This window comes from Oncorhynchus mykiss, chromosome 12 (genome assembly GCF_013265735.2).
Source record: "Oncorhynchus mykiss isolate Arlee chromosome 12, USDA_OmykA_1.1, whole genome shotgun sequence".
Classification (NCBI taxonomy): domain Eukaryota; kingdom Metazoa; phylum Chordata; class Actinopteri; order Salmoniformes; family Salmonidae; genus Oncorhynchus; species Oncorhynchus mykiss.
This window is the reverse complement of record NC_048576.1, coordinates 57,925,695-57,949,956: the sequence shown is the minus strand read 5'-3', so window position 1 is coordinate 57,949,956 and position 24,262 is coordinate 57,925,695. Positions and strand designations below refer to the sequence as shown.

General features: G+C 46.0%; 1 protein-coding gene across 1 annotated transcript in view; it reads right to left on the bottom strand.

Annotated features, from left to right (window-relative positions):
- The window catches only part of LOC110537841 (myotubularin-related protein 4), a 178,231-nt gene that overhangs the window by 121,615 nt on the left and 32,354 nt on the right, over nt 1-24,262 (bottom strand). The window contains exon 2 of the mRNA XM_036937873.1: nt 21,591-21,693. Coding sequence (XP_036793768.1) covers nt 21,591-21,593 — 3 coding nt within the window. The 5' untranslated portion in view covers nt 21,594-21,693. The remainder of the gene's footprint in view (nt 1-21,590; nt 21,694-24,262) is intronic.

Genomic DNA, 24,262 nt, shown 5'->3' with positions numbered 1-24,262 from the left:
CTCATTCACTCACCGTAACAAAAACACAGGAAATTGTGTTTTTGACTGCACTGGGCCTTTAATGCAAATAATATGTGACCCATTATAGAGATCTGGGCATATAACGCATGCCACTACTTCACAGGAGAGGAATTTGAATTTAAAATAAATTAATCATTTTTGTCAAAATGCTCTGTCAAATGACACATCCTGCTCTCTGCTACCCCAGATATTTTCATCATGGACTACATACAAAGTGTAGCTACAGATTTCAAAACCAGTGTTGTCCTGAATACTGCTGCTGGTATCGACATAGCTCTGTCTTCTGTGGTTAAAGCAGTCTAGACTGGCTGAAGCCAAGAGGGAAGGATTATTTTGAAAGTGTTTCAATCTGCCATGAATCATCATAATCCATACACCAGTAAGAGTCGACAGTTAAAATGCTAAGATAATAGCGTATGTACATGTAGCTATCTCAACTGTATAAAAAGTAATTTTCATCGTTAGCTATTGTTAGCTAGCTAGCTAACTAGGTAGACAGTTGCATACAGGTACCGTTATAGCTTGCTTCGAACTGCAATAAACCATTGTTTGCAGATGTGGCCAGTTGCATTCTGCTGTTAATGTGGATTGCTGATGTGCCAAGGCATGCATTACATGATGATAATCTTTTTCATGTTTGCCAGTTTGTCATGTTTAACTACCTAGCTACCAAATCAAATCAAATGTTATTTGTCACATGTGCCCAATACCACAGTCGTAGACCTTACAGTGAAATACTTACTTACAAGCCCTTAACCAACAATGCAGTTTTAAGAAAACACCTTAAAAAACAAAGAAATAAAAGTAACATAATTAAAGAGCAACGGTAAGATAACAATAGCGAGGCTATATAGGGGGTACCCGTCAGTCGAGGTAATTGAGGTAATATGAACATGTAGGTAGAGTTATTACTTGTGTCTACATTGCCTTCATTGTTGGGATGGAAGCAGGTTAAGTGCGTACAAAACATTTTAGTACAGCTGTAGCAGTCGGCAGGCAATAACAAGCTATAAAACATGAATTAATTTGTGTTTTAACCTATTTTTCTGGAATTTATCTTTCAGCATAAACCCATAAACCCACGTACAAGGAGATGATTGAGAGTGAACAAGCAACACTTCATGTATTTTGTCTTTGTACTTTGAGCTTATTGCTTTGACTTGGGGGTCAACTAATGTTATTGCTGGTATGAAAGGTTTCAATGTCTTGTCTATTTTGTCTGCTTTCCTCCATTATAGCTTTAATTATCTGGAGCCTGGTGTTGTGGCCAAAGGAGCTTTCACTCAGTTGGAACCAGTTTTCAGCTGCTGTGCAAATGTTGACGTCCTTCCTCCCAGAGATGTGCAAATCATCACCCTGAATAGATACATCCCGGCAAACATATATTTTTAAGAAGACCAGGACTTTTGCAATGAAAAGGCCATGCACATTATATGCTGCTCCAAAGGGCAGGGCAGAAATATGCTCTCAGGCTAGATTCCATTTGTTCATATCATAGCATGACCTGAACCAAAATTACTCAAATGATCTTATGATACAGGCCTAGGTCTAGATATTGTTTTTCCCAATTGTAGGCTACAATTTTTTTTAATTTCGTTTATTTAACCTTTATTTAACTAGGCTACCTTTACCAGTTGAAGTTAATAAAGAATTTTGTTGAAATCGTTTGTTTTTTAAGCACTACCTCACTGCTTTAGCACATGGCCACATTCATGTGTTCCAGTGTGAATTATTTAAGAGATGGGTGGGTCTAAGGCTTTAGAGGGTGTGAACGATGCTAAACGGGCATAAAGAAAGTACAGCACTATAGATATACAATAACGGGTCATTTAATACTGTAAAAGGTTTGCCTAGTGGGGTAACTTGGTGAGATAATGTTCAGAGAAAAAAATATTTTTTCTCCTAAATGGGATTATAAATGTATCAACTATTAAAGCAGCATTACTTCATGTTTCCTCAAACTATAGTGTATGATATGCCATTTGAAGCTCTGAGACTGTACTTTTACACAGTGTAAAAAAAAAAAACACAATTTCAAATTTTGAAACATAAGACTGAGAAGAGATGTGGTCACATACACTAAACAGAAATATAAATGCAATATGCAACAATTTCATTGATTTTACTGAGTTACAGTTCAATTGAATCAGTCAACTGAAATAAATATATTAGGCCCTAATCTATGGATTTCACATGACTGGGCAGGGGCGCAGCCATTGGTGGGCCTGGGAGGGTATAGGCTCACCCACTTGAGAGCCAGGCCCACCCACTGGCCACTCTCCCATAAAGCCCATACTGGTGAAGTGCTGTAGAAACTGTTGTCCTTCTGGCAGGTTCTCCCATTGCAGGCAAGGAACTCTGCAGTTCTGTCAGAGTAGTCATTGAGTTCTTGGTCACCTCCCTGACCAAGGTCCTTGCCTGGTTGCTCAGTTTGGTCGGACGGCCAGCTCTGGGTAGTTCCATATTTTTTTCAATTTCCCAGTGATGGAGACCGCTGTGCTTTTTAAACTTAAAAAAATTATTTTACACCCATCCCCAGATATATGCCTCATCATAATTCTGTCTCTGAAATTTACGATCAGTTCCTTGGACTTCATTGTATCGTTTATGCTCTGACATACATTAACTGTGGGACCCTATATAGACAAGTGTGTTTCTTTCTAAATCATGTCCAAACTGAGTTGGCCACAGGTGGACTTCAATCAAGTTGTAGTGACATCAAGGATGATCAAAGGAAATTGGATGCACCTGAGCTCAATGTGCAAGGTCATAGCAAAGGTGTAAAATAAATTGCAAACATTTCTAAAAACAGGATTTTATCGTGTGAAGAAAAAATCTATTTTATCCATTTTGAATTCAGGCTGTAACAAAATGTTGAATAAGTTAAGGGGTATGAATACTTTCTGAAGGCACTGTATATTAGTCCTGGTCTATGGTCTTTTCTCCATATTTGGGGGATCCAAAAACCAGGAGAACATGAGATTTTCCCACAGAGATTTTCCTTGTCCAGGAAACATCTGACAGAAAGAATGGGTCAGCCAAACTTCCCATTCATTCAGAGCACCCCAGTGGGCAGAACGTCCACCCACCGGTCATAGACAATTAGAGCTTGGCTCTTGTCTGTCACACAGAGGGCCCAGGCCTGTGCAGAGGGGCAGGGTGGCATTCTCCAGACCCACCCAACCAGAACAACTGGGTCACAAGCTGAACTGGCACATTATTTATTTTACAACAACTTTTGATTATAGTCACACAAATGGGGAAGGATGGTCCCTGCCTGATGCTTTCATAAACCCTTTTTACTTGTCTTGATTAAGTGACTGACTGAACATTTTATGTATTTATTTTATTTTACCTTTATTTTGCTGGAGATAATATTTAGTTATTGGTGTAGAAGATTTAATGCCCTGCCATTCACCCAATAACAGAGGCTGTGCCGTTATTTGTCTTCTCTGTACTCAGCAAATGTAATACAGGCACCAGGCAGAGCACTCTAATAAGATGCAAGGGATTAAATCAAATCATCATCATCAAAAACAGGCAGTAAATCTAAGCTGTGTGTGTGTGTGTGTGTGTGTGTGTGTGTGTGTGTGTGTGTGTGTGTGTGTGTGTGTGTGTGTGTGTGTGTGTGTGTGTGTGTGTGTGTGTGTGTGCGTGCGTGCGTGCATGCGTAATCTAATTTTATTCGTTCAGTACACAGTTTACAGCATGTATAAAAGGTGCAGTGACATGCTTACGTAGGTGTGTTGTGGAAAAGAACACTGGATCCCTAAGGTCACACAATCCTGTTCCAACAACACTGATTGGATCTTTGGTATTTAATTAAATATTAGATGAAAAACAAATGTCCACATTTCTATTCTTACTTATTGGCTGCATGTTGTTCACAATAATATCAGGGAAAATAAATTCAATCAATGAAATAAAAACAAAAAAAGATAGCCTGGCACTAGTCTTGTGATTTGTCTTTAGTTTTTCATAAATTAATAATTAGTGCCCTAAAGCTCATGATGATCACACAAAGCAGCATCATGAATAGTGCAGTCTGTATAACCCACAACCATGCTGAGAACTCAGCATTCTGAGCAGAACATAGTTAGAATCAGCTCCTCCAAAAGAAACAAGATTTGATCCCTCATTAGTTGAACTGCATTCTGCTCCTCCCAGATAAATCCGATCAGATCCGTCATTGGTTGAAATACAGGAAGCAGAAGCACCGATTCTCATGAAACCAACTAAAACCATGTCTTTGATGAATTCATCTATATAACCTATAAATAATATTAGGGTAGAAGGAACGAAATTATGTTGCCACGAGCAGCACCAGGGATATTGAATTGAGTGAGAATGGGGCATCATACACGCACCCAAAAATCTGAGGGGGCACAAGAATGTAACTATGGCTGGGTGGTGGTCCGAAATGGGGCTAGGCCCTCGGTCCATAAGTTGGATAATTTAGACTTTTTCAAACATTTGAAAGTACATTTTCCTGCAATCTAGAGCAATAATCCTTATGCTTAAGTCTATGTAAAAAATGCAGTGGGGCAAAAAAGTATTTAGTCAGCCACCAATTGTGCAAGTTCTCCCACTTAAAAAGATGAGAGAGGCCTGTAATTTTCATCATAGGTACCCTTCAACTATGACAGACAAAATGAGAAGAAAAAAATCCAGAAAATCACATTGTAGGATTTTTTATGAATTTATTTGCAAATTATGGTGGAAAATAAGTATTTGGTCACCTACAAACAAGCAAGATTTCTGGCTCTCACAGACCTTCTTCAAGAGGCTCCTTTGTCCTCCACTCGTTACTTGTATTAATGGCACCTGTTTGAACTTGTTATCAGTATAAAAGACACCTGTCCACAACCTCAAACAGTCACACTCCAAACTCCACTATGGCCAAGACCAAAGAGCTGTCAAACGACACCAGAAACAAAATTGTAGACCTGCACCAGACTGGGAAGACTGAATCTGCAATAGGTAAGCAGCTTGGTTTGAAGAAATCAACTGTGGGAGCAATTATTAGGAAATGGAAGACATACAAGACCACTGATAATCTCCCTCGATCTGGGGCTCCACGCAAGATCTCACCCCGTGGGGTCAAAATGATCACAAGAACGGTGAGAAAAAATCCCAGAACCACACTGGGGGACCTAGTGAATGACCTGCAGAGAGCTGGGACCAAAGTAACAAAGCCTACCATCAGTAACACACTATGCCGCCAGGGACTCAAATCCTGCAGTGCTAGACGTGTCCCCCTGCTTAAGCCAGTACATGTCCAGGCCCGTCTGAAGTTTGCTAGAGAGCATTTGGATGATCCAGAAGAAGATTGGGAGAATGTCATATGGTCAGATGAAATCAAAATATAACTTTTTGGTAAAAACTCAACTCGTCGTGTTTGGAGGACAAAGAATGCTGAGTTGCATCCAAAGAACACCATACCTCCTGTGAAACATGGAGGTGGAAACATCATGCTTTGGGGCTGTTTTTCTGCAAAGAGACCAGGACGACTGATCCGTGTAAAGGAAAGAATGAATGGGGCCATGTATCGTGAGATTTTGAGTGAAAACCTCCTTCCATCAGCAAGGGCATTGAAGATGAAACATGGCTGGGTCTTTCAGCATGATAATGATCCCAAACACACCGCCCGTGCAACGAAGGAGTGGCTTCGTAAGAAGCATAGTTCTGGAGTGGCCTAGCCAGTCTCCAGATCTCAACCCCATAGAAAATCTTTTGAGGGAGTTGAAAGTCCGTGTTGCCCAGCAACAGCCCCAAAACATCACTGCTCTAGAGGAGATCTGCATGGAGGAATGGGCCAACATACCAGCAACAGTGTGTGAAAATCTTGTGAAGACTTACAGAAAAAGTTTGACCTCTGTCATTGCCAACAAAGGGTATATAGCAAAGTATTGAGTTAAACTTTTGTTATTGACCAAATACTTATTTTCCACCATAATTTGAAAATAAATGCATTCAAAATCCTGATTTTCTGGATTTTTTTTCTCCACATTTTGTCTGTTATAGTTGAAGTGTACCTATGATGAAAATTACAGGCCTCTCTCATCTTTTTAAGTGGGAGAACTTGCACAATTGGTGGCTGACTAAATACTTTTTTGCCCCACTGTATGTTTATTTTTCTGCATAGCTAAGCATCCCTCCTGAGCCGTCTGTAGCCTCCTGATGCTTCTCTGCATCTCTACTAAAATATGGGTAAAAGATTGAAAGGAATGCAAGTCTTTTTCAGCACATTTAGTAATTGCTTGCTTTTCTAAAGTCTACCGACCTTGCCAAAAGGCATGAATATGTACCACTTCAACTTAAACGGGAAAAACAACAACCACCACCAGTCCCCCTTCCCCTTGTTCTGGAAGGTTCTCCCATCTCCTTTATTGTCCCACCACTTCTAAAAAATATCTAGGAGAAACACAGTTAATTTATAATTTAGAGGCTTTTTAAAAAGGCACATTACACTTAAAAATCTAGTTTGTCTTCAGTCAACATTCCATCTGTTTTGTAGATCCAACTGTATGGAAACAGACAAAAATGAATGGAAAAGATGGCAACCAAATAATTTCCAGATTTGTGGTGCTTAAATGGCAGTTTATTAACCCTTTGTCAGCACCTCTACTATCATGCTTTTCACAAGATGAATACACACCCCATGCCATTGATTGTGTGGAGCCAGCCGTATGCCTAAACACGAACAGGAAAAGAACACCATATAATTTCCAGATCTTATTTGGTGTTGTTTATCTTTACCCACAGTTGACAATGTATGTCAGAGCAAAAACAAAGCCACGAGGTCAAAGGAATTGTCCGTAGAGCTCCGAGACAGGATTGGGTCAAGACACTCAATACTTGTGTATTGAAGCACCTTTGGCAGCGATTACAGCCTCGAGTCTTCTTGGGCATGACGCTACAAGCTTGACACACCTGTATTTGATAAACCCTTTTCACTCGTCCTGACCTTGTGACTGACTGACCCGACTCCTGAACATGCTGGAGATAATATTTAGTTATTGCTGTAGAAAATGCCCTACCATCCACCCAATAACAGAGGCTGGGTCGTTATTTGTCACTCAGGGCATTTGAACTGATTCCAGAGGCCGAACCAAAACAAAGCCGCCGGAGAAGAGGAAGACGGAGTGGTCTTCTGGTCAGACGTCGGAGGCGCTCACGCCACCCACCGCTTCAGAGTATATTACTCGCTAATGTCCAGCCCTTAGATAACAAGGTCGACGAAATCAGGGCAAGGGATGCTTTCCAGAGAGACATCAGGGATTGTAACATACTCTGTTTCACAGAAACATGGCTCTCTCGGGATATGCTGTCGGAGTCGGTACAGCCACCTGGATTCTCAGCGAGTCGCGCCAACAGGAATAAACATCTCTCCGGGAAGAAGGAGGGTGGGGGTGTATGTTTCATGATTAACGACTCATGGTGTAATTGTAATAACATACAGGAATTCAAGTCCTTCTGTTCACCGAACCTAGAATTCCTTACAATCAAATGCCGACCATATTATCTCCCAAGAGAATTCTCGGTTATTGTCACAGCCGTGTATATGACGGCCCTCAAGGAACATCTCTGGACTTTATGCAAACTGGAAACCATATATCCTGAGGCTGCATTTATTACAGCTGGGGATTTTAACCAAGCAAATTTGAGAACAAGACTACTGGAAAAACACTGGACCATTGTTACTCTAACTTCCGCGATGTACAAGGCCCTCCCCTGCCCTCCTTTCGGAAAATCTGACCACGACTCCATTTTGTTCCTCCCTTCCTATAAGGCAGAAACTCAAACAGGATGTACCCGTGCTAAGGACTATTTAACACTGGTCTGACCAATCGAAATCAACGCTTCAAGATTGTTTTGATCATGCGGACTGGGATAATTTCCGGGTAGCCTCAGATAATGATATTGACGTATACGCTGATTCGGTGAGTGAGTTCATAAGGAAGTGTATAGGAAATGTTGTACCCACTGACTATTAAAACTTACCCTAACCAGAAACTGTGGATAGATGGTGGCATTCGCGCAAAACTGAAAGCGGCTCAATTCAACAGCTCAGACACGAGACGTATGTGGCAGGGTCAACAGAATCACGGACTACAAAAGGAAAACCAACCACGTCACAGACACCGACTGTCATGTACTGTCATGTTGTGTCTTGTCTCTGTCCTTTCCCTTCACCCTGTCTCCCTCTGCTGGTCGTTGTTAGGTTACCTTTTCTCCCCCGCTTTCCCCCAGCTGTTCCTTGTCTCCTCTAACTACCCATTCACCCCGTTTCCCACCTGTTCCCTTTTTCCCTCTGATTAGGTCCCTATATCTCTCTCTGTTTCTGTTCCTGTCCTTGTCGGATTCTTGTTTGTTGTGTTTCATGCCTGAGCCAGACTATCGTCATGTTTGCTGTAACCTTGTCCTGTCCTGTCGGAATCTGCCGGTCTATCTGAGCCTACCTATGTTTGGTTATTAAAGAAGCTCTGTTTAAGTTAGTTCGCTTTTGGGTCCTCATCCACTCAGCCGTCGGGATCCAGGGAGCGATGCTAGGCAGACACGAGCAGGAAGTGTCTGCTGCTCGACATGCCGTTGAGACCCTGGCCACCCAAGTCTCCAACCTCACAGAACAGGTTCACCATCTCCGCCTCGATCCACCGGCCACTTCCAGGGCTTTCGAATCTCCGGAGCCCAGAATCAATAACCCGCCGTGTTACTCTGGGGAGCCCACTGAATGCCGCTCGTTCCTCACCCAGTGTGATATTGTGTTTTCTCTCCAGCCCAACACTTACTCCAGGAGCACTGCTCGTGTCGCCTACGTCATATCTCTCCTTATTGGACGGGCTCGTGAGTGGGGCACGGCAATCTGGGAGGCAAGGGCTGAGTGTACTAACCAGTATCAAGACTTTAAGGAGGAGATGATACGGGTTTTTGATCGATCTGTTTTTGGGGAGGAGGCTTCCAGGGCCCTGTCTTCCCTATGTCAAGGCAATCGATCCATAACAGACTACTCTATTGAGTTTCGCACTCTTGCTGTCTCCAGTGGCTGGAACGAGCCGGCCTTGCTCGCTCGTCTTCTGGAGGGTTTCCGCGCAGAGGTAAAGGATGAGATTCTCTCCCGGGAGGTTCCTTCCAGCGTGGATTCCTTGATTGAACTCGCTATTCGCATTGAGCGACGGGTTGATCTTCGTCACCGAGCTCGTGGAAAGGAGCTCGCGCTCTCCGTCGCCTCCCTCTCCGCATCACTACCATCTTCCTCTGCCGGCTCGGGTGCTGAGCCCATGCAGCTGGGAGGTATCCGCATCTCGACTAAGGAGAGGGAACGGAGAATCACCAACCGCCTCTGTCTCTATTGCGGTTCCGCTGGTCATTTTGTCACTTCATGTCCAGTAAAAGGCCAGAGCTCGTCAGTAAGCGGAGGGCTACTGGTGAGCGCTACTACTCCTGTCTCTCCTTCAAGATCCTGCACTACCTTGTCGGTCCATCTACGCTGGACCGGTTCGTCAGCTTCCTGCAGTGCCTTAATAGACTCTGGGGCGGAGGGCTGTTTTATGGACGAGACCTGGGCTCGGGAACATGACATTCCTCTCAGACAGTTAAAGGAGCCCACGGCCTTGTTCGCCCTGGATGGTAGTCCTCTCCCCAGGATTCAGCGTGAGACGCTACCTTTAACCCTCACTGTTTCTGGTAATCATAGTGAAACCATTTCTTTTTTAATTTTTCGTTCACCTTTTACACCTGTTGTTTTGGGCCATCCCTGGCTAGTTTGTCATAATCCTTCCATTAATTGGTCTAGTAATTCTATCCTCTCCTGGAACGTCTCTTGTCATGTGAAATGTTTAATGTCTGCTATCCCTCCAGTTTCCTCTGTCTCTTCTTCACAGGAGGAGCCTGGTGATTTGACAGGGGTGCCGGAGGAATATCACGATCTGCGCACGGTGTTCAGTCGGTCCAGGGCCACCTCTCTTCCTCCACACCGGTCGTATGATTGTAGTATTGATCTCCTTCCGGGAACCACCCCCCCCCGGGGTAGACTATACTCTCTGTCGGCTCCCGAACGTAAGGCTCTCGAAGATTATTTGTCTGTAGCTCTTGACGCCGGTACCATAGTCCCCTCCTCCTCTCCCGCCGGAGCGGGGGTTTTTTTTGTCAAGAAGAAGGACGGGTCTCTGCGCCCCTGCATAGATTATCGAGGGCTGAATGACATAACAGTGAAGAATCGTTATCCGCTTCCTCTTATGTCTTCAGCCTTCGAGATCCTGCAGGGAGCCAGGTTTTTCACTAAGTTGGACCTTCGTAACGCTTACCATCTCGTGCGCATCAGGGAGGGGGACGAGTGGAAGACGGCGTTTAACACTCCGTTAGGGCACTTTGAATACCGGGTCCTTCCTTTCGGCCTCGCTAACGCTCCAGCTGTCTTTCAGGCATTAGTCAATGATGTCCTGAGAGACATGCTGAACATCTTTGTTTTCGTTTACCTTGACGATATCCTGATTTTTTCACCGTCACTCCAGATTCATGTTCAGCACGTTCGACGTGTCCTCCAGCGCCTTTTAGAGAATTGTCTTTTTGTGAAGGCTGAGAAGTGCACTTTTCATGCCTCCTCCGTCACATTTCTCGGTTCTGTTATTTCCGCTGAAGGCATTAAGATGGATCCCGCTAAGGTCCAAGCTGTCATTGATTGGCCCGTCCCTAAGTCACGCGTCGAGCTGCAGCGCTTTCTCGGCTTCGCGAACTTCTATCGTCGTTTCATCCGTAATTTCGGTCAGGTGGCAGCTCCTCTCACAGCCCTTACTTCTGTCAAGACGTGCTTTAAGTGGTCCGTTTCCGCCCAGGGAGCTTTTGATCTCCTCAAGAATCGTTTTACATCCGCTCCTATCCTTGTTACACCTGACGTCTCTAGACAGTTCGTTGTCGAGGTTGACGCGTCAGAGGTGGGCGTGGGAGCCATCCTTTCTCAGCGCTCCCTCTCTGACGACAAGGTCCACCCATGCGCGTATTTTTCTCATCGCCTGTCGCCGTCGGAACGTAACTATGATGTGGGTAACCGCGAACTGCTCGCCATCCGGTTAGCCCTAGGCGAATGGCGACAGTGGTTGGAGGGGGCGACCGTTCCTTTTGTCGTTTGGACTGACCATAGGAACCTTGAGTACATCCGTTCTGCCAAACGACTTAATGCGCGTCAGGCGCGTTGGGCGCTTTTTTTCGCTCGTTTCGAGTTCGTGATTTCTTATCGTCCGGGCTCTAAGAACACCAAGCCTGATGCTTTGTCTCGTCTCTTCAGTTCTTCAGTAGCCTCCACTGACCCCGAGGGGATTCTCCCTGAGGGGCGTGTTGTCGGGTTGACTGTCTGGGGAATTGAGAGGCAGGTAAAACAAGCGCTCACTCACACTCCGTCGCCGCGCGCTTGTCCTAGGAACCTTCTTTTCGTTCCCGTTCCTACTCGTCTGGCCGTTCTTCAGTGGGCTCACTCTGCCAAGTTAGCCGGCCACCCTGGCGTTCGGGGTACGCTTGCTTCCATTCGCCAGCGTTTTTGGTGGCCCACCCGGGAGCATGACACGCGTCGTTTCGTGGCTGCTTGTTCGGTCTGCGCGCAGACTAAGTCCGGTAACTCTCCTCCTGCCGGCCGTCTCAGGCCGCTTCCTATTCCCTCTCGACCGTGGTCTCACATCGCCTTAGATTTTGTCACCGGACTGCCTTCGTCAGCGGGGAAGACTGTTATTCTTACGGTTGTCGATAGGTTCTCTAAGGCGGCTCATTTCATTCCCCTTGCTAAGCTTCCTTCTGCTAAAGAGACGGCACAAATCATCATCGAGAATGTTTTCAGAATTCATGGCCTTCCGTCAGACGTCGTTTCTGACAGAGGTCCGCAATTCACGTCTCAATTTTGGAGGGAGTTTTGCCGTTTGATTGGGGCTTCCGTCAGTCTCTCTTCCGGCTTTCACCCCCAGTCTAACGGTCAAGCAGAACGGGCCAATCAGACTATTGGTCGCATCTTACGCAGTCTTTCTTTTCGTAACCCTGCGTCTTGGTCAGAACAGCTCCCCTGGGCAGAATACGCCCACAACTCGCTACCTTCGTCGCGTCCACCCGGTCTTCCATGTCTCCTGCATCAAGCCCGTCCTTCGCGCCCCCGCTCGTCTCCCCCCCCCCCCCCCCATCCTTGACGAGGGCGCACCCATCTACAGGGTCCGTAGAATTTTGGACATGCGTCCTCGGGGCCGTGGTCACCAGTACCTCGTAGATTGGGAGGGGTACGGTCCTGAGGAGAGGAGTTGGGTTCCCTCTCGGGACGTGCTGGACCGTGCGCTGATCGAGGATTTCCTCCGTTGCCGCCAGGTTTCCTCCTCGAGTGCGCCAGGAGGCGCTCGGTGAGTGGGGGGGTACTGTCATGTACTGTCATGTTGTGTCTTGTCTCTGTCCTTTCCCTTCACCCTGTCTCCCTCTGCTGGTCGTTGTTAGGTTACCTTTTCTCCCCCGCTTTCCCCCAGCTGTTCCTTGTCTCCTCTAACTACCCATTCACCCCGTTTCCCACCTGTTCCCTTTTTCCCTCTGATTAGGTCCCTATATCTCTCCCTGTTTCTGTTCCTGTCCTTGTCGGATTCTTGTTTGTTGTGTTTCATGCCTGAGCCAGACTATCGTCATGTTTGCTGTAACCTTGTCCTGTCCTGTCGGAATCTGCCGGTCTATCTGAGCCTACCTATGTTTGGTTATTAAAGAAGCTCTGTTTAAGTTAGTTCGCTTTTGGGTCCTCATTCACTCACCATAACACCGACGTCTTGCTTCCGGACAAACTAAACACCTTCTTTGCCTGTTTTGAGGATTATACAGTGCCACCGATGCGGCCGCTACCAAGGAATGTGGGCTCTCCTTCTCCATGATCGACGTGAGAAAGACATTTAAATGTTTTAACCCTCACAAGGCTGCCGGTCCAGAGCATGCCGCAGACCAGCTGACTGGTGTGTTTACAGACATATTCAAACTCTCCCTATCAAAGTCTGCTATACCCACATGCTTCAAGATGGCACCATTGTTCCTGTACCCAAGAATTCAAAGATAACTTAAATAAATGACTATTGGCCCGTAGCACTCACTACTGTCATCATGAAGTGCTTTGAGAGACTAGTCAAGGATAATATCACCTCCACCTTACCTGTCACCCTAGACCCACTTTAATTTGCTTACCGCCCCAATAGGTCCACAAACGATGCAATCGCCATCACACTGCACACTGCCCTATCCCATCTGGACAAGTGGAATACCTATGTAAGAATGCTGTTCATTAACTATAGCTCAGCATTCAACACCATAGTACCCTCCAAGCTCATCATTAAGCTTGAGGCCCTGGGTCTGAACGTGGTGAAGGTAGGAAACAACATCTGGCCATGCACACCTCCAACTCAATCATCAAGTTTGCAGACAACACAACAGTAGTAGGCTTGACTGCCAACAACGACGAGACAGCCTACAGGGAGGAGGTGAGTGTTCTCAGAGTGTGGTGTCAGGAAAATAACCTCTTACTCAACGTCAACAAAACAAAGGAGATGATCCTGGCCTTTAGGAAACAGCAGAGGGAGCAGCTCCCTATCCACATCAACGGGACAGCAGTGGAGAAGGTGGAAAGTTTTAAGTTCATCGGCGTACACATCACTGACGATCTGAAATGGTCCAACCACACAGACAGTGTGGCGAAGAAGGAGCAACAGCGCCTCTTCAACCTCCGGAGGCTGACAAAATGTGGCTTGTCAACTAATACCCCCACAAACTTTTACAGATGCACAATTGAGAGCATCCTGTCAGGCTGTATCACCGCCTGGTACGGCAACTGCACAGTCCACAACTGCAAGGCTCTCCAGAGGGTGGTGCAGTCTGCACAACGCATCACTAGGGGCAAACTACCTGCCCTCCAGGACAACTACAGCACCCGATGTCACAGGAAGGCCAAAAAGATCATCAAGGACAACGACCACCCGAGCCACTGCCTGTTCAGCCGCTACCATCCAGAAGGCGAGGTCAGTACAGGTGCATCAAAGCTGGGACCGAGTGACTGAAAAAAAGCTTTATCTCAAGGACATCAGACTGTTAAACAGCCATCACTAGCACAGAGAGGCTGCTGTCTACATACAGACTGGAAATCATTGGCCACTTTAATAAATGGAACACTAGTCACTTTAATAATGTTTCCATATCTTGCATTACTCATTTCATATTTATTCTATACTATCCATTTCATCTTAGCTTATGCCGATCTGTCATTGCTCATCCATATATTTATAGTTATATATTTTTATTCCATTACTTTACTTTGATGTGTGTATTATTTATAGGTATTTGTTGTGGAATTGTTAGACATTGCTGCACTGTCGGAACTAGAAGTACAAGCATTTCGCTACACTCGCAATAACATCTGCAAACCATGTATGTGACTTCAGTCTGGGCACTCTACCATAAAGGCCTGATTGTTGGAATGCTGCAAAAATGGTTGTCATTCTGGAAGGTTTTCCCATCTCCACAGAGGAGCTCTGTCAGAGTGACCATCGGGTTCTTGGTCACCTCCCTGACCAAGACCCTTCTCCCCTGATTGCTCAGTTTGGCCAGCTCTAGGAAGAGTCTTGGTTGTTCCAAACTTCTTCCATTTAAGAATGATGGACGCCACTGTGTTCTTGGGGACCTTCAAAGCTGCAGACATTTTTTGGTGTCCTTCCCCAGATCTGTGCTTGGTTTTTCCTCTGACATGCACTGTCAACTGTGGGACCTAATATAGACAGGTGTGTGCCTTTAAAAATCATGTCCAATCAATTTAATTTACCACAGAAGGACTCCAATCATGTTGTAGAAACATCTCAAGGATGATCAATGGAAACAGGATGCACCTCAATTTCAAGTCGCATAAGCAAAGTTTTTTATTTTTAATAGATTTGCAAAAATGTTTTTAAAAACCTGTTCTCATTTTGTCATTATGGGGTATTGTGTGTAGATTGATGAGGAAAAACATTTATTTAGTCCATTTTAGAATAAGTCTGTAACCTAACAAAATGTGGAAAAGGGGAAGGGGTCTGAATACTTTCTGAATGCACTGTATATAGAAAGAACATTGCCAGCTACATTTCCTAATATTTTGCTTGAAGTTAATCTTGCATTTCAATTTACACAAGAAAAATAACCGTTGCGTCTTCCTCTCTGCCATCAGTCAGAGCGATGTCTGCTGATCAAATGCTTGTTCAAGAATGCGGGAATTTGATTGGTCTGAAGACAAGAGCAAAGATTTTTCCTCAGAGTGGAGAAGTGCAACTGACGTATAAAATGGGTCTGAAGCCGAGCAGAAATTACCATAAGAAGCATTTTAGATCTCAGTTTACAAAATGTAATAAGATATTTCTGTTTTACCTTTTTTGCGTGAAAAAACGAATTCTGCGTTGAAGAGCCACTGAACACGGCAACTGGCACATTTGTTTTTCTGTTTCTCATTAGAAAAATTGGATTTCAGTCTTGGAGGTGTTTTTCCTGACTGATTCCACCTTTGGTTAATAATGTTTGTCCCCAATGAGACAATGTAGCCTATTTCCCTTTTTCCAAACCCGCAGAATGGAACATAGATAACTCAAGAAATCTGTAATTAATTTAGATATTTTTGCCAATGATGTTTTAGTTGCACAATTTTACATCTATCTAAGGTGTTTGGTGAAGTATTTCTCAAGTAAAAAATATGCCCGGCGTGTAAAAAGTCGGAGCTGCAGAGCAGGTCTGTCGCACTGTCTATGCTATTAGATAGAGAGCAATCGCCGCAGCTGTTCACCCCAGTAGGAAAATTGATAGTCAAATCAATTTTAACCGTTGTGAAGCATATATGTTCCAAACTATGTTTTAGACGAGACTGACTTTATGACCAGAATTATCCTATTTACACATTGTAGTCAATTTTGAGACTATAATAACTGTTTCTGACTCATGTCGATGCCATGTAGGACATTTTCAAAGGGATTCATTGCTTTTTAAAGGTAGTCACTCTTTAACGCAACCCATGCAGTAAGAAGGGGAACCCCTGTTCTGAATGTAGCAAACAGGAACATAAGATGCCTAGTGAGAGGTCACCAGAAAGCACGGGGCACACATTCCACTTCTACTCCGTCCTCAGGTGTTTGTGAGTGTGGTGTGAGTCGTCAGCAAAAACGTGTTCAACCCTGTTTTGAATTCATTAGGGTCTGGAGTGGATGGGTTCATGCTGTGATGAAAAGAACCTTCAGGGAATTGTTACGGTGAGTGAATGAGGACCCAAAAGCGAACTAACTTAAACAGAGCTTCTTTAATAACCAAACGTAGGTAGGCTCAGATAGACCGGCAGATTCCGACAGGACAGGACAAGGTTACAGCAAACAGGACGATAGTCTGGTTCAGGCATGAAACACAACAAACAAGAATCCGACAAGGACAGGAACAAAAACAGAGAGAGATATAGGGACCTAATCAGAGGGAAAAAGGGAACAGGTGGGAAACGGGGTGAATGGGTAGTTAGGAGGAGACAAGGCACAGCTGGGGGAAAGAGGGGGAGAAAAGGTAACCTAACAACGACCAGCAGAGGGAGACAGGGTGAAGGGAAAGGACAGAAACACACAACATGACAATACATGACAGTACCCCCCCACTCACCGAGCGCCTCCTGGCGCACTCGAGGAGGAAACCTGGCGGCAACGGAGGAAATCCTCGATCAGCGCACGGTCCAGCACGTCCCGAGAGGGAACCCAACTCCTCTCCTCAGGACCGTACCCCTCCCAATCAACGAGGTACTGGTGACCACGGCCCCGAGGACGCATGTCCAAAATCCTGCGGACCCTGTAGATGGGTGCGCCCTCGACAAGGATGGGGGGGGGGGGGGGGAGACGAGCGGGGGCGCGAAGAACGGGCTTAATACAGGAGACATGGAAGACCGGGTGGACGCGACGAAGGTATCGCGGAAGAAGAAGTCGAACTGCGACAGGATTAATGACCCGAGAAATACGGAACGGACCAATGAACCGCGGGGTCAACTTGCGAGAAGCCGTCTTAAGGGGAAGGTTCTGAGTGGAGAGCCAAACTCTCTGACCGCGACAATATCTAGGACTCTTAGTTCTACGCTTATTAGCAGCCCTCACAGTCTGCGTCCTATAACGGCAAAGTGCAGACCTGACCCTCTTCCAGGTGCGCTCGCAACGTTGGACAAAAGCCTGAGCGGAGGGGACGCTGGACTCGGCGAACTGAGATGAGAACAGCGGAGGCTGGTACCCGAGGCTACTCTGAAAAGGAGATAGCCCGGTCGCAGACGAAGGAAGCGAGTTGTGGGCGTATTCTGCCCAGGGGAGCTGTTCTGACCAAGACGCAGGGTTGCGAAAAGAAAGACTGCGTAAGATGCGACCAATAGTCTGATTGGCCCGTTCTGCTTGACCGTTAGACTGGGGGTGAAAGCCGGAAGAGAGACTGACGGAAGCCCCAATCAAACGGCAAAACTCCCTCCAAAATTGAGACGTGAATTGCGGACCTCTGTCCGAAACGACGTCTGACGGAAGGCCATGAATTCTGAAAACATTCTCGATGATGATTTGTGCCGTCTCTTTAGCAGAAGGAAGCTTAGCAAGGGGAATGAAATGAGCCGCCTTAGAGAACCTATCGACAACCGTAAGAATAACAGTCTTCCCCGCTGACGAAGGCAGTCCGGTGACAAAATCTAAGGCGATGTGAGACCGTCGAGAGGGAATGGGAAGCGGCCTGAGACGGCCGGCAGGAGGGGAGTTACCGGACTTAGTCTGCGCGCAGACCGAACAAGCAGCCACGAAACGACGCGTGTCATGCTCCCGGGTGGGCCACCAAAAACGCTGGCGAATGGAAGCAAGCGTACCCCGAACGCCAGGGTGGCCGGCTAACTTGGCAGAGTGAGCCCACTGAAGAACGGCCAGACGAGTAGGAACGGGAACGAAAAGAAGGTTCCTATGGTCAGTCCAAACGACAAAAGGAACGGTCGCCCCCTCCAACCACTGTCGCCATTCGCCTAGGGCTAACCGGATGGCGAGCAGTTCGCGGTTTCCCACATCATAGTTACGTTCCGACGGGGACAGGCGATGAGAAAAATACGCGCATGGGTGGACCTTGTCGTCAGAGAGGGAGCGCTGAGAAAGAATGGCTCCCACGCCCACCTCTGACGCGTCAACCTCGACAACGAACTGTCTAGAGACGTCAGGTGTAACAAGGATAGGAGCGGATGTAAAACGATTCTTGAGGAGATCAAAAGCTCCCTGGGCGGAAACGGACCACTTAAAGCACGTCTTGACAGAAGTAAGGGCTGTGAGAGGAGCTGCCACCTGACCGAAATTACGGATGAAACGACGATAGAAGTTCGCGAAGCCGAGAAAGCGCTGCAGCTCGACGCGTGACTTAGGGGCGGGCCAATCAATGACAGCTTGGACCTTAGCGGGATCCATCTTAATGCCTTCAGCGGAAATAACAGAACCGAGAAATGTGACGGAGGAGGCATGAAAAGTGCACTTCTCAGCCTTCACAAAAAGACAATTCTCTAAAAGGCGCTGGAGGACACGTCGAACGTGCTGAAGATGAATCTGGAGTGACGGTGAAAAAATCAGGATATCGTCAAGGTAAACGAAAACAAAGATGTTCAGCATGTCTCTCAGGACATCATTGACTAATGCCTGAAAGACAGCTGGAGCGTTAGCGAGGCCGAAAGGAAGAACCCGGTATTCAAAGTGCCCTAACGGAGTGTTAAACGCCGTCTTCCACTCGTCCCCCTCCCTGATGCGCACGAGATGGTAAGCGTTACGAAGGTCCAACTTAGTGAAAAACCTGGCTCCCTGCAGGATCTCGAAGGCTGAGGACATAAGAGGAAGCGGATAACGATTCTTAACTGTTATGTCATTCAGCCCTCGATAATCTATGCAGGGGCGCAGAGACCCGTCCTTCTTCTTGACAAAAAAAACCCCCGCTCCGGCGGGAGAGGAGGAGGGGACTATGGTACCGGCGTCAAGAGCTACAGACAAATAATCCTCGAGAGCCTTACGTTCGGGAGCCGACAGAGAGTATAGTCTACCCCGGGGGGGAGTGGTTCCCGGAAGGAGATCAATACTACAATCATACGACCGGTGTGGAGGAAGAGAGGTGGCCCTGGACCGACTGAACACCGTGCGCAGATCGTGATATTCCTCCGGCACCCCTGTCAAATCACCAGGCTCCTCCTGTGAAGAAGAGACAGAGGAAACAGGAGGGATAGCAGACATTAAACATTTCACATGACAAGAGACGTTCCAGGAGAGGATAGAATTACTAGACCAATTAATGGAAGGATTATGACATACTAGCCAGGGATGGCCCAAAACAACAGGTGTAAAAGGTGAACGAAAAATCAAAAAAGAAATGGTTTCGCTATGATTACCAGAAACAGTGAGGGTTAAGGGTAGCGTCTCACGCTGAATCCTGGGGAGAGGACTACCATCCAGGGCGAACAAGGCCGTGGACTCCCTTAACTGTCTGAGAGGAATGTCATGTTCCCGAGCCCAGGTCTCGTCCATAAAACAGCCCTCGGCCCCAGAGTCTATTAAGGCACTGCAGGAAGCTGACGAACCGGTCCAGCGTAGATGGACCGACAAGGTAGTGCAGGATCTTGAAGGAGAGACAGGAGTAGTAGCGCTCACCAGTAGCCCTCCGCTTACTGATGAGCTCTGGCTTTTACTGGACATGAAGTGACAAAATGGCCAGCAGAACCGCAATAGAGACAGAGGCGGTTGGTGATTCTCCGTTCCCTCTCCTTAGTCGAGATGCGGATACCTCCCAGCTGCATAGGCTCAGCTCCCGAGCCGGCAGAGGAAGATGGTAGTGATGCGGAGAGGGGGGCAACGGAGAACGCGAGCTCCTTTCCACGAGCTCGGTGACGAAGATCAACCCGTCGCTCAATGCGAATAGCGAGTTCAATCAAGGAATCCACGCTGGAAGGAACCTCCCGGGAGAGAATCTCATCCTTTACCTCTGCGCGGAGACCCTCCAGAAGACGAGCGAGCAAAGCCGGCTCGTTCCAGCCACTGGAGGCAGCAAGAGTGCGAAACTCAATAGAGTAGTCAGTTATGGATCGATTGCCTTGACATAGGGAAGACAGGGCCCTGGAAGCCTCCTCCCCAAAAACAGATCGATCAAAAACCCGTATCATCTCCTCCTTAAAGTCCTGATACTGGTTAGTACACTCAGCCCTTGCCTCCCAGATTGCCGTGCCCCACTCACGAGCCCGTCCAGTAAGGAGAGATATGACGTAGGCGACACGAACAGTGCTCCTGGCGTAAGTGTTGGGCTGGAGAGAAAACACAATATCACACTGGGTGAGGAACGAGCGGCATTCAGTGGGCTCCCCAGAGTAACACGGCGGGTTATTGATTCTGGGCTCCGGAGATTCGAAAGCCCTGGAAGTGGCCGGTGGATCGAGGCGGAGATGGTGAACCTGTTCTGTGAGGTTGGAGACTTGGGTGGCCAGGGTCTCAACGGCATGTCGAGCAGCAGACAATTCCTGCTCGTGTCTGCCTAGCATCGCTCCCTGGATCTCGACGGCTGAGTGGAGAGGATCCGAAGTCGCTGGGTCCATTCTTGGTCGGATTCTTCTGTTACGGTGAGTGAATGAGGACCCAAAAGCGAACTAACTTAAACAGAGCTTCTTTAATAACCAAACGTAGGTAGGCTCAGATAGACCGGCAGATTCCGACAGGACAGGACAAGGTTACAGCAAACAGGACGATAGTCTGGTTCAGGCATGAAACACAACAAACAAGAATCCGACAAGGACAGGAACAAAAACAGAGAGAGATATAGGGACCTAATCAGAGGGAAAAAGGGAACAGGTGGGAAACGGGGTGAATGGGTAGTTAGGAGGAGACAAGGCACAGCTGGGGGAAAGAGGGGGAGAAAAGGTAACCTAACAACGACCAGCAGAGGGAGACAGTGTGAAGGGAAAGGACAGAAACACACAACATGACAATACATGACAGGAATAGTCTGTACTATGGGCTTCGCAACACAGCACGTTTGAAACACGTGAAGAATATCCTCCACGTGGTTTAGGCATGTGAAAACAGCTGCAATGTTTCTAAAAGTCTACATAGAGCCTATGGGTGATGAGTGTCAGATAGTATCATAATTTTTTGTATAATGAGACACCATACCATACTGCAAAAAAACATTCATTCGATTTTAAAACTCGCTGCACGGTCTAAGACACTGCATCTCAGTGCAAGAGGCGTCACTACAGTCCCTGGTTCGAATCGAGAATGCATCACATCCGGCCGTGATTGTGAGTCCCATAGGGAAGCGCACAATTGGCCCAGCGTCGTCAAGGTATGGCCGGGGTAGGCTGTCATTGTCACTTTTTTAAAATTATTTTTAAATTTAACTTGGCAAGTCAGTTAAGAACAAAGTTAAATAAAGGTTAAATCTAAAAAATAAAAAAAATGTAAAGAGAACTTCACAGGAAGAAGAATAAGCCAGTGAGAGATGAAATGACAGCAGCTTCACTCCCTCCCATTCTCTCCCGTGGTGCTGTCTGATTGGCTTACCATGCTGTCAGTCTGTTGTTCTGCACCAATAGCATTGGTTATCCTCTCCAGCTCCCTCTGCTGTCCTCCCTGCTACCGGGCTGCACTTTCTCAGCAAAGTCTCCTGCCAATACAGAAGAAAGACCCACAGCTAAGACACTGGATGTTTTCTGGCACATCATTTACACTATTTACAGTGCACCTTGACATTTTCCACATTTTGTTATGTTACAGCCTTATTCTAAAATCAATTAAATAGTTTTTTTCCCCCTCATCAATCTACACACAATATCCAAAAATGACAAAGCAAAAACAAGTTTAAAAAAAATGTTTGCTATCTATTAAAAAGAAGATACTGAAATTTCACATTTACAAACAGTTGAAGTTGGAAGTTTTTTGTTAACTCTGTTTATTAAGTTTTACACACACACACACACACACACACACACACACATACACACAAAGCAATATAAATAATATACTCAACTAGAAAAAAAATCCAAATAAAAAAATAGCTTTAAAGATACCATACTTTAGACAAGTTAAACACACCAGGCAGAAGGCTACAGAGGTTAAAGGGCAATCTATAGTACAGGGACAGAGCAAACACCTCACCATTGTTCCTGTAAACAGTCAAGGGATGAGGGTGGAGAAATGCAACCACTCACAGACAGTCATGGCCACAGACCGTGAAGTCGGAAGTTTACATAAACCTCAGCCAAATACATTTAAACTCAGTTTTTCACAATTCCTGACATTTAATCCTAGTAACAATTCCATGTTTTATGTCGGTTAGGATCAACACTTTATTTTAAGAATGTGAAATGTCAGAATAATAGTAGAGAGAATTATTTATTTCAGCTTTTATTTCTTTCCTCACATTCCCAGTGGGTCAGACATTTACATGCACTCATTAGTATTTGGTAGTATTGCCTTTAAAAATTGTTTAACTTGGGTCAAAAATTTTGGGTAGCCTTCCACAAGCTTCTCACAATAAGTTGAGTGAATTTTGGCCCATTCCTCCTGACAGAGCTGGTGTAACTGAGTCAGCTTTGTAGGCCTCCTTACTCGCACACAATTTTTCAGTTCAGCCCAGAAATGTTCTATAGGATTGAGGTCAGGGCTTTGTGATGGACACTCCAATACCTTGACTTTGTTGTCCTTAGGCCATTTTGCTTGGGGTCATTGTCCATTTGGAAGACCCATTTGAGACCGAGTTTTAACTTCCTGACTGATGTCCTGAGATGTTGCTTCACTATATCCACATAATTGTCCTACTTCATGATGCCATTAATTGTGTGAAGTGCACCAGTTCCTCCTGCAGCAAAGCAACATGATGCTGCCATCCCCATGATGCTGTCACTGGGATTGATTTGCACTTTTTGCACCAAAGTACGTTCATCTCTAGGAGACAGAACGCGTCTCCTTCCTGAGTGGTATGATGGCTGCCTGGTCCCATGGTGTTTATACTTGCGTACTACTGTTTGTACAGATTAACGTGGTGCCTTCAGGCGTTTGGAAATTGCTCCCAAGGATGAAGCAGACTTGTGGAGGTCTACAATTTTTGTAGGTCTTGGCTGATAGCTATGATTTTCCCATGATGTCAAGCAAAGAGGCACAGAGTTAGAAGGTAGGCCTTGAAGGACATCCACAGGAACACCTCCAATTGACTGAAATTATGTCAGTTAGCCTATCAGAAGATTGTAAAGCCATGACATCATTTTCTGGAATTGTCCAAGCTGTTTAAAGGCACAGTCAATTTAGTGTATGTAAACTTCTGACAGTGAATTATAAGTGAAATAATCTGTCTGTAAACAATTGTTGGAAAAAATTACTTGTGTCAGAAGTCATGCACAAAGTAGATGTCCTAACCGACTTGCCAAAACTATAGTTTGTTAACAAGAAATTTGTGGAGTTGTTGAAAAATGAGTTTTAATGACTCCAACATAAGTGTATGTAAACTTCCGACTTCAACTTCAGACCCTTTACTTTGTTGAAGCACATTTGGCAGTGATTACAGCCTTGATTCTTGTTGGGTATGACGTTACAAGCTTGGCACACCTATATTTGGGGAGTTTCTCCCATTCTTCTCTGCAGATTCTCTCAAGCTCTGTCAGGTTGGATGGGGAGTGTAGCTGCACGGCAATTTTCAGGTCTCCCCAGAGATGTTAGATTGGGTTCAAGTCCGAGCTCTGGCTGGGCCACTCAAGGACATTCAGAAACTTGTCCTGAAGCCACATCTGCATTGTCTCGGCTGTGTGCTTAGGGTCGTTGTCCTGTTCAAAGGTGAACCTTCGCCCCCAGTCTGAGGTCCTGAGCGCTCTGGGGTTGGTTTTCATCAAGGATCTCACTGTACTTTGCTCCATTCATCTTTCCCTCGATCCTGACTCAGTCTTGTTTTCATCATACCAGAGAATCTTGTTTCTCATGGTCTGAGACTTTAGGTGCCTTTTGGCAAACTCCAAGCGGGCTATCATGTGCCTTTTACAGAAGAGTGGCTTCCGTCTGGCCCCTCTACCATAAAGGCCTGATTGGTGAAGTGCTGCAGAGATGGTAGTCCTTCTGGAAGGTTCTCCTATCTTCACAGAGGAACTCTGGAGCTCTGTCAGAGTGACCAGCAGGGTTCTTGGTCACCTCCTTGACCAAGGCCCCTCTCCCCCGATTGCTCAGTTTCACCACGAGGCCAGCTCTGA